At 33.4% G+C, this 11881-nt stretch overlaps 1 protein-coding gene across 1 annotated transcript; it reads right to left on the bottom strand.

The window, feature by feature from the left end:
- Nucleotides 1-4383: 4383 nt before the first annotated feature.
- LOC124540222 lies at nt 4384-9056 on the bottom strand. Its single transcript, XM_047117686.1, has 3 exons — nt 8925-9056; nt 6705-6838; nt 4384-4626 (listed from the first exon to the last, which is right to left on the bottom strand). Exons 1-3 carry the CDS (start codon nt 8992-8994, stop codon nt 4384-4386), a joined length of 447 nt encoding a protein of 148 aa, XP_046973642.1. The 5' UTR covers nt 8995-9056.
- Nucleotides 9057-11881: the final 2825 nt, after the last annotated feature.

The following is an 11881-nucleotide window of genomic DNA, read 5'->3' as shown; positions in this document are numbered from 1 at the left end:
AAACGACGTGTAATTTCCTTTAATTGGTGGTAGGTGGTCATTCAATTAGTTAAACTGTTGGAAACGCCCCGTTCCCTCGAGTTGTAAAAATAACTTAACGTGTTTACACATATATGTGTCCATGTGTGTGTGTTGTGTATTTACATTGTTATCGTAAAGCTATTTTGCATGTATGGTTTTATTTTTTTCACACCAAGACAAATCAATCCTTATAAATAATATATATTTAACAGTTAAGACATTTGTTGAATTGTTATTCAAAAATCAATCATCGAATCACTTTCTAATTTAGCAGTATTATAAAATGTAGACATTTTATATAAAACTAAACACAAGGCCAAGTGTATAAGCCAAAATGCCCACTGTAGATAAGTGGTCACCTTCGACCCTTCACTATGCAAGATATATTAACCATTCCTTACATCGCAAAAGTGCCGCTAATCTTCCGAACTGAAATGTTATTTCCCTTGTGCCTGTAGACTGGCTTCAAACTGGAACACAAAAAGTTATAATTTCGATCAAAAAACGTTTAATAATAATTTAATTCTATATCACATTAACTATCTAAAGTTTTCCATATGCGAGCGGTTATGAAATGTTAATTAATTACGAACCTAATTACACAAGCAGGTTACCCAGAATCCCGTGTTTAAGTATTGGTAGACGATTGGATTCGTCGGTATGGGTGAATTTACACAAAGTCCATCGTGATAGTACCGAGAATGTCCGATGTTTTTTTTTGTCATAAGCGGCAAACGAGCACAAGACTCATCTGAAGGAAAGTTACCATAGTTACCGCCGCCCATGGACATATGGAATACCAGTAGGATTTCAGGTTTCCAAAACACGGACATCCCATTTCCATTTCTTTTATTTAAATTTAGAAATGGTTCGAATAAAGTCGCAGCTAAGCGCCAGTCGTCGGCATTCGGGACACGGCTCCTTTGTGTTTCGAAAAACATTCCAGCGAAATGAACATCAAAAAAGTGGAATGGCGCTTTAAAGCGGTGTTTGCTGAAAATATTACGGAGTGCATTTCACGTGGAATTTAACGGCGAAAAATTTGCTTTTTAATCACTTGGTCCAGCGAAAAGTTTTTGTTAAGTAGAAGTGGTGATATCTGCCATCAATTGTTACATTATTTGTATATGACATACCTTCATAACTATATTTGTAGTTGAAAATACATTTGTAAAAATAGTGCAGTTATTATAGTAATCGAGTCGAGTAGAGTCGAGATGGCCCAGTGGTTAGAACGCGTGCATCTGAACCGATGATTGCGGGTTCAAACCCAGGCAAGCACCGCTGATTCATGTGCTTAATTTGTCTTAATTCATCTCGTGCTCAGCGGTGAAGAAAAACATCGTGAGAAAACCTGCATGTGACAAATTTCATAGAAATTCTACATGTGTTTTCTACCAACCCGCATTGGAACAGCGCGGTGGAATATGTTCCAAATCTTCTCCTCAAAAGGAGAGGAGGCCTTTAGCCCAGAGGTAGGTTGATGTGGATTAATGGCATAAATCACAGGAAATAATGTCTCATCTATAATCTAAGATAGGTCTAATCTAGGATAGGACTAGGAAAAGGCCTAGGCAACCGATGTGACTCCTACGAACATACATTGATATCTATTCATCATTACATAGTATAAAACAAAGTCGATTACCGTTGTCTGTCCCTATATATGCTTAGATCTTTAAAATTACTTTGTTTAATTTTTTAATATATAATTTGATTCAAGCGGAATTTTTATATGTATGGTACATGCACATTGCAAAATTTTAAACATTTTTTGTCTAGCGACTAAAAAACTGTTGATGTTATAAGACATTCTGTAGTACATTTCGTATCAGCATTGCGACCGTGCGAAGCCAGGGCGGATCGCCAGCTCATATATATTTAGAAAAAGTATTCTGTGATGTAAAATATCGCAGTAGAAATATTTTAATTTAATTATTTATAAAGATAGTAATTAATATACATTTCATTATAGAATAAACAGCTTTTTGTTACGCGTAAACTGATAACTTATCGTATTACTTTTAATTACGTTAAGGAAAAGTTTACACTGAAAACTTTGTAGTTAGCTGCATAATTATGACAAAGTTATAAAATACGTAACAATGTAAGACTTTATACAACTTCCGAAACTTTAAACTATTAAATTTATTTTGAATATCTTCAGCTAACTAATTAAAAGGTTTCAATATAAAAATTATTAATACAACCGATCAAAGACGGATGTATATTTGAAGTCGTTGAAGATTTGTTTCGTAATTTTGGGGTGAGTTGAGATTTGGTTTAAATAGAGAATTGGGGTTTTTCGACATATTATTTTCTCTAATATATAAAGGCATACATTTATTTATACAGCGTACCTTCTTCTTAACATATGTAGTTCAGGATGGCCAAAATGATATTATCGTTTTACAATGATGATACAATCTCTCTATCTTTTGTTAGATTGCCACGATATCGTCCAATTGTTTTCTATTGACAGCTCAATCGTATTTAAAATAAGGAATAGTGTTACATGCCAGTATTAAATGCTATACTATATATAAAATAATAATTGCAGTTTTACACATGATTGCTCATTAATTACAATAATAATTGTATATAATAAAGTAAATTCAATAGCCCCGGCTATATTCATAATATGCGATAATAGTGTGATATAAATTATGGTATAGAATCAAATGTCATAACACCATATTGAAGGCTAAGGGTACTCTTGTAATAAATAATTTATACATTTTGTAAATTGCACTTAGCATGAAGCGCTACAGCCTTATTAGACGTTATTCAACGAGTTTTACAAAGTTCTGCTGCTGAAAGAACTTAAATAATAAAAGGTAATTGTAGTATTAGATATCCATATTTATTACAACTGTACTAATAGTCATATGGCTATTGTACAAGCTCTTTACAACGTCTGAGATCCTGGTATCAAAAATTCAGAGTCAAAAAGATTCATCCTAGTAGTATTCTCGGCAGGTTTTAGAAAAGCAAGTTAAGCCTTTGATCCTCCTAAATTTTGTTCCGGTCGTGTCGGATTTCCTGTTCCATCGGATTATGTGCACTTATGTTTGTACATGCATTTATTCGACAGTATGTTCTACGCAACTGATTTGTCTTTCTTGAGAATATCCGTAGTAGTAACCTAAGCCATTTAGGAATCCATTATATTTTGTAATTTCAGTAGTTAATTTACTTCACGTCGGCCCATCGCCTTAAACTTTACAAGGCGCAAATTCGGCCTCACATGGAGTACTGCTCTCACCTCTGGGCGGGTGCTCCCCAGTACCAGCTTCTTCCATTTGACCGCATCCAACGTAGAGCGGCTCGAGTTATCGACGATCAAGCTCTTTCCGATCTCCTTGATCCTTTGGCTTTGCGTAGAGATGTCGGATCACTCTGCATCTTCTACCGAATTTTTCACGGGGAATGTTCCGAGGAATTGTTCGGATTAATCCCGGCTGCTGAATTTCACCTTCGGACATCTCGCCAAAATTCTAAGTTTCACCCGCACCACCTTGATGTCCGAAAATCCACAACAGCGCGATTTCTCAGACATTTTCTGCCTCGCACAACCACTTTGTGGAACCAGCTTTCGCCGGCGGTTTTTCCGAACCGATACGACATGGGAACCTTTAAGAAAAGAGCCTACTCCTTTTTGAAAGGCCGGCAACGCACCTGCAAGTCCCCTGGTGTTGCGGGTGTCCATGGGCGGTGGTAGTCACTTTCCATCAGGTGAGCCTCCTGCTCGTTTGCCTCCTATGCCATAAAAAAAAAAAAAAGTTCGGGATGACCAAAATAATGTTATCGTTTTACAATTTTGCTCCAACTGCTCTATCTTTTGTTACAATGTCACGCTATCGTCCAATTGTTTTCTAATGACAGGTCAATCATATTTAAAATTAGAAATATTATTACATGCCAGTATTAAATGCTATGCCATATAAAATAATATTAATAACAGTTTTACAAATTATTGCTCAATTAATTACAACAATAATTGTATGTAAATTCAGTAGCCCCTGCAAATGCAATGCCCCTGCAATAATGTGATATAAATTATGATATAAAATCAAATGTCATAACTCCGTATTGAACTAGGGTTACTCTGTAAAAATTTATATGGTTTTATTTCCCTATTATTGATTGATTTTTGTTTTTTTTTTTGTATTTGGTCGATCTACATTTGGCGATGGCAAAAATTACAATAAAGAAAAATTATTTAATAGCAGGCAAATTACTAAAAAATATTTTCCTTATTCACAAAATAATAAAAACAAAACGTTATGTGCAAAGGTAATAAATAAAATATATTAAATAAATAATATAAAAAAAATATAAAATATAATTATTTTAAAAACATTACTTTTTTGTTACAAAACAAATTGACAACAATAGCATGAAACTCATCACTTTAACTACCAGGGTAGCAAAAGCGTAGGAGCAGTCATTTTTATCACAACACAGAGGACATATGAGCCACTCGAGGCTCATATTCTCGTACAAATGTACCAGGATATCATCCGAGTGTAGGAGTAAACAGTCTTTGAACGGCGTCCATACGTAGAGAAGTGCGCTTTCTAGAAAGATTAGTGATAATGGAATCTGAAATGAAAAATAAATAAGGTCATAATCTCGAACACTGCTGATGTCATACTTTTCGATTTTGGTATAATCCAAGTCAAGTCAAGAATAGCCAATGAAACAAATGATTGCATTTTCGCCAGTTGTATTTCCGATATCACGATATCAGTAATGGATGACACATTTATTTCTGTAATACGATTATATAGCTATTTTTAAAATGGTCAATTCAAAAACTTAAATCTTATGTCAGAAAAACAGTGATGAATAAGGCATATCACTTAATACAATATTAAAATTATCAAGATAAAATAGTGGTCTTTTAGCATGTATTGACTGATACCCAAAAAAATATGTTTTTTGTTTGCTGTCATACTTTGTAAATAAAATGCGGGAAAAAAGTAACTATACTCCAGCCAAATTCGATGTGGAATGTTTAATAACAAAGCGTTGCTTAGCAACGAACGTCAGGCAGATGCTCAAAACATTTTTAGAAATATGTGCAACCATTATTTTTTATGTTAATAAAAATTAAATTTGACGATTTATAATAAAATATTTAAGACACAGGACTAAGCGCATTCTTGGTTATAATTATAATACTTATGATCATCTAGAATAATGTAGATCTCAAAAATAATACCTCCAATTTTAAAATGATATCAGAAATTACCTCGTAGTTATATAATTCGCTTTATTAACTTTATCTATCGCATCCCAAACGACAGGACTCATTAAGATTAATTTGAAAAAGTGATTTTAGTGCTATATTTATGCTAGCCAAAAAAAGATGTCTTTTTTTTAATCTGTGTGGTTATACTACCATTATAATACGACTAAAAATATACACCACCAATTACGAAGAGCCTGTATCGCTATTATATACCTTCCTAAATCTGCTAATTGCTTAACACTCCAAATGTTTCAAACCTGCGATTTCTTTATGTCAGTATTAAAATATAGGGTTGTTAGTTTTGTAGTAATATTATAGTGGTAATAAAAAAATTTTTAAACTTTTATTTTAAGCTAATTTTCATATAAATTATGTATTGACCGGCTAAATAAAATTTTTGGATCCTGTATTAAATGCAAATTTTTGTGTTTAAACAGGAAATTGTGTTAAAATGAATATAGTTGTAATTATAATAATAATTATTTTTTATTAAGAGTGTATCAACCCTAATTATGATGACACATGGTTTGTTTACTAAAATTCCAGATCGAATGTGGCTGGAGTTTATTAAGTTTCTGGCCAGTTTTTCTCGGCAGAATTTACCTTCCGAACCGTTGGTAACTTTAAATTAATTTAAATTTCAACAATGTAACATAACATCAAAAGATTGCTCTTAAGCTAATATCTAATTCAATAAAGAATAATTATGATTTTGATTATTTTGAAATAAAAGTTACCATTTGAGGTCACATTAGGATTACCTTAACAGACATTGAAAATATCGAAGGCTTGATTATGAGCAATAATATACTATGATAACATTGCTATGATATTTCTTCAAGGCGCAAAATTTTCTTAATGTTTGTAATACATTTTTGAACGACGACACTGTTTTATTTAAATAGGGTAAATGCTAGCTACTGCCTAAACATATTTGCGATTTAAAAAGTATTATCTTGTGTCTATAGTTACTCGTACAATATAATATTGAAACATTGTCTTAGTCGCTCTAAAACCGGGACACCAGTAGCGGCGCAAGATCGAATCTTAATGTGGACAAGACACAGTTTATTGTTGCTATTTTTTTTCAGTACTCTGATCTCAATGTTAAGTTGTACTTTTTCAACTTTTGGGCGCGAGGCCCTTTGCACTGCGAGGCCGTGTCTGTTTGTTACCAGTGACAGTACAAGATCGCGATCGAAAATCTTAATGTGGGCTAGAGTTTGCGAGGCTCTTTTTTACAAATTTCGGGCACGAGGCCCTTCGCACCGCGAGGCCATACCCCACCAATGGGGACACAACATTATAAAGCATTGTTGCTTGGCCTAAGAATATACTATGATAAGTGAGTGACCTATTCAAACGGATTGGCGTAAAACCCTATCACTAACAAACTAAGGTCCGAAATTAATATGTTAATACTCACTTCCAAAATTAAATATCCTGGCAAGAAGCTCTTCCAAATGACACATGGTATAAAATGTATTTTCTTCAACAGCAAACATGTAGACAAGAGAAAGGTTAACTTTGATTCCGGGTGTTCGTCTGTGATTATTTTAGCTGTAAGAGAATTGACATGTTATTAAATAATAATATTCTTGGTGGTAGGGCCTTGTGCAAGCCCGCCTGGGTAAGTACCACCCACTAATTAGATATTCTTCTGTTAAACAACAATACGCAGTATAGTTGTGTTCCGGTTTGAAGGGTGAGTGAGCCAGTGTGACTGCAGGTGTTATACACATCATCTTAGTTCTCAAGGTTGGAAATGTATTGGTAAAGAATGGAAATACCTTACAATTTATATAGGTGGTGGTGACCTTTTACAATTAGGTGATACATTTGCTTGTCTGACTAACATATGGTATTAAAAAATCCACGTATAACCACACAAAAAGTGTCACATCCAAAGCTCCTCTTATGTAATCATTACCTATTCTACAAATTCCCATCAACTTTATTCGCAACAGCAGACTGTAAATTTCCCACTTTCACATTTGGGCTAAGACCTCCTCTCCCTTTCGAGGAGGTTTGGTACATATTCCACCACGCTGTTCCAATGCGGGTTGGTGGAATACACATGTGACAGAATTTCTATGAAATTAGACTCATGCAGGTTTCCTCTGGATGTTTTCCTTCACCGCCGAGCACGAGATGAATTATAAACACAAATTAAGCACATGAATATTCAGTTTTGTCTTGGTTTCAACCCGCCATCATCGGTTAAGATGCACGCGTTCTAGCCACTGGACTATCTTCAGCCATATTCATTCCAGGCGTTTTATCTCAGCTGTGCGAATTCGCCTTTCATTTGTCGCATCGTAAAATACGAAAATCTTTTAACAATTCTCATTCAAAATCTTCAGTATCATTTGGTTTTCAAATTGAATAGTGTGACGGTTTTATTACCTTTGCATTTTGTGGGTTAAAAAATCTGCCCGAGTTTTGAATGCTATTTGGTTTCATTTAGCAAAGAGGTTCAGTCGGCGACTTTTAGAGAACATTTTCTTTTAGCCATCTAGAAAATATAGGACTAAAAGAAAAAGGGGTACGTGGACAAAATATTCAGATTTAATAAAAATCCATTAAAGATGATCAGAGCATCAAATGATAGACTTTTTTTATGGAAACTATTATTACAGATTTATTGGACATGTTGGGACCATGAGATGGTCGCCTCCTGGCAGTTTTTAATTAAAAAGAAATCCTGCTAAGTTTTTGAACCGGTGGTAGTTTTTTGTCTGTCAATAAGCAAGAGTTTCTATATCGAAAAGTGATTTTTGATTTTGACTTTGTTTGAAGATCACGGCTCAATTTGTGTCTATATTAATAATTATTTTTACCAAATAATAATATAATATATTGTAAGGGAAACTAAAAGTTTCTCTAATTTTATGTATAAAATGTATTTCATATAAAAAATAAGCTTGCAGACTTGGAAATGAGCCACCTGATAGTAAGTGGTCTCTGTTACCCATAGATATTACACCATGTGAAAAATTTACCATTCCTTACTTACCAATGTTTCACCAACCTTGGAACGAACGATGTTACGTCAATTGTGCCCTCACCCTCCAAACCGCAACACAATACTGAGTATAACTGTTTGCAGTAATATATCTAATGAATTGGTAGTACTTAACGAGATAGGATAACCCAAAAATCTACTCTCAAGTAAAGTTAAATTCATAGTCAGTTAAGGTTTTAACTAGTAGAGAGGTTTGTTTCAAGTTATTAAAGGGATAAGGGTGAAGGGATTTTCACGAATAAAGGAATGTAAGGCAGGTGAGAGCACTTGACATGCCGCGTGAAGGAAAAGATATTTTATATTACTATTTTTAGTTCAATGACCCTCTTTAGAAAGAGTGACTTTGTTTGAGAAATATAGAATTAATTTTGAAATAAAGCATATACTTCCCGTATATGCTAGCATGTAAGAAGGTAGCATACAAGTAATATGGCGTCTGAAGACACTATTTATAGAATCGAGAACAAGATATGTATTACACCAATAACCCGGATAAACTCAAGAACACTCTTTAGCTACAGCGTAACCGGGTAACTTAGAAATTGTTTATATTCAATATCGAAAGTACCAGGATCACATAAATAGTAAAGATTTCATTTTTCAATAATCATACCAACTTACACTTATAAACCAAATTGATTCCATTTATCATTAAGGAGAGTGCAATCACTATTGCAATAGTACTGGTCATCTAATTTTGATTATTTTAAACATTATTCACTATAAAATAATAACATTAAATATGAATCAAATATATTTTCTGTCATATCAATAATGACATAAGTCACTTTTTTTATAAATCTAAGCGAATAGCACGTTGCCAGATGCCATATCGTCTAAGGAAACGACACAATAAGTCCGTATGTCGTTACAGCCTGATATACAACATCAATAAAAGTTGGGGCCAAGAAATATAAGTCAACGACGATTCTCTAGCTAAAATTTCTTTATAATGCAATAAAGTTGGCGATGCTGTTTATTTATTTATTTATTTATATTAAAACTTTTTAAAAAGAAACGTCTGTAGTTAGGCTTGGGTTCCATTATAGGACACTAATTACTGTAATCTATTTATATGAAAAGAGCAACTATGCTATTTTCTTGTAGTTTCTTCTCGCTTGAAGCTGCTTTCCGAAAGGGTGGTAGTATTTCATTATTGGTGATTCAAAACGCTTCATTGTGAAGTTTACTTGAATAAAATTGATTTTATTTTGATTTGAAAAAAAACCGGGTAAGTGCGTATTTTACTCGCAAAATGTGGGTTCCGTACCAACAGACAGATAGACAAACAGACGCTGATGTAACAAATAACAGGAAACAAGCGTCAACGGGTTGTTCTAAATGAAGTTACTTGTTTTCACGTAGAGTAAGAGAGTTAGTATTAACAGACAGGTCTTTTTGTTCCTTAGAAAAGAGACGGATGAACAGATGGACTTTAAAGGTACGAAACTCTAGAAAAAAGGTTCTAAATACAAATAGTCTGTGCTGTTGACCCTAGAGAAATTTATTCATCTAAATTAAATCCTGAAATAATGCGGTAGCTTATATATTATGGCATAAAAATGTTTTAATATCGGAACTGTAAATGAATGTAAAATAACAACTTCATAGGATAATATAAAGTGGTTCAATTCAGTTTGCAGATTAAGCCTAAAAATACTAACATACATTGCAAGCTAAATCAAATCAAATCAATTTTATTCAAGTAAACTTCATAATGAAGCGTTTTTAAATCGTCAATAATAAAATACTACCACCGTTTCGGAAAGCAGCTTCTAGCGAGAAGAAACGGCAAGAAACTCGCATAGTTGCTCTTTTCAAATAAACACATTTACAATGCTGTTATTGACAGTAATTAGCGTCCTATGATGGAACCCGAGCCTAACTCCAGGCGTTTCTTTCTAAAAAGTACTCTTTTAATGAATAGTATGATTTATTTATTAATTTAGTCTTAATAATATTTTTAAATTTTGAAAATGGTAAATTGATTATATTTTCCGGTATCTTATTATATATGCGTATACCATTGCCCAAAAACGTTCTATTTACCGTATGCAAACGGAAACTGGGGGTTACAAGTTTATTCTTATTTCTTGTATTAATAGTATGTACATCAGCATTGATAGAATAATTTTTAATATTCTTTTGTATAAAGATTATATTATCATAAATATATTGTGAAACAGCCGTTAATACACCTATTTCTTTAAATTTTTCGCGTAATGATGTCCTGGAGCTAATATTGTAAATAGATCGGATAGCTCTTTTCTGTAGAATAAAAACAACTTCAATCTCTGCTGCATTACCCCATAACAACATTCCATATGACATAATACTGTGAAAATTACTAAAATAAACTAGTCTAGCAGTACTTATGTCCGTAAGTTTTCTAATTATTTTTATTGCAAGAAAACTAAGTAGTGCCATTTAGCACTACTTAGTTTTCTTGCCAGGGCATACAAATGGGTGCCCCACTGCAGTTTGGAGTCAAGGGTTATCCCTAAAAAGACCGTCGACTCAACAAACTCAAGCCTTTCATTTTTCAAAGTTATTGCAGAAGGATTTGATTTGACATTTGGCAAGGAAAACAAAACACATTTAGTCTTTTTAGCATTTAGTACTAAATTATTTATGTCAAACCAACCAAGAACCCGCGACAGGGCACTGCTTACAACGTCATAGTTGTTTATTTTTCTATCAAGTTTAAAAATGAGGGATGTATCATCTGCAAACAGTACAATATCGCAAGTATTTTTTACGAAATAAGGTAAATCATTTATATATATTAAGAACAAGAGAGGTCCCAAAATTGAACCCTGTGGTACACCCATTTGCGCCACAGCGCCATTTGATTTTGCACCATTAACCACAACCTTCAAAACTCTTTCACTAAGGTAGGAGGAAATTAATTTCAATGCAGGGCCCCTGATACCATAATATTTAAGCTTTTCTAGGAGAATATCATGCCTAACGCAATCGAAAGCTTTTGATAAATCACAAAAAACTCCAATAGCGTTTTGCGACTTTTCCCATGCATCATAAATGTGCTTAACAAATGCTACACCCGCATCAGCAGTCGAGCGACCCTTAGTAAAACCAAACTGTTGAGAATGCAATAGCTTATTCGAGTTAAAGTATAATAGCAATTGATTAAGCATGACTTTCTCAAAAATTTTACTTAATACTGGCAAAATAGAGATCGGTCTGTAATTGTTTGGATCATTTTTATCACCGGACTTAAATAATGGGATTACTTTACTTAATTTCAACATATCAGGAAAAATACCAGATTGTACGCATTTATTAAAGATTATAGCTAAATAAGGAGCCAAGTCAACAATTACATTGTTAATAATTGTGACTGATAAATCCCAAAGATCACAGGTTTTTTTCAGATTTAATGTTTTAAATATTTTTAATATTTCGTACGGAGTTATATTCTCAAAAGAAAATTCTAACTCATTCTGGGGAACATAACATTTGAGTAGGTCTAAAGCGTCATTAGGAGACGCATTAAGTCCTTTAGTAATATTCAGAGGAATATTAGAGAAATATTCTTCGAATTCATTGGCCACATC

Source organism: Vanessa cardui, chromosome 24 (genome assembly GCF_905220365.1).
Source record: "Vanessa cardui chromosome 24, ilVanCard2.1, whole genome shotgun sequence".
In the NCBI taxonomy this organism is placed as follows: domain Eukaryota; kingdom Metazoa; phylum Arthropoda; class Insecta; order Lepidoptera; family Nymphalidae; genus Vanessa; species Vanessa cardui.
The sequence above is the reverse complement of the archived record's forward strand: the minus strand, read 5'-3'. Positions and strand labels throughout refer to the sequence as shown.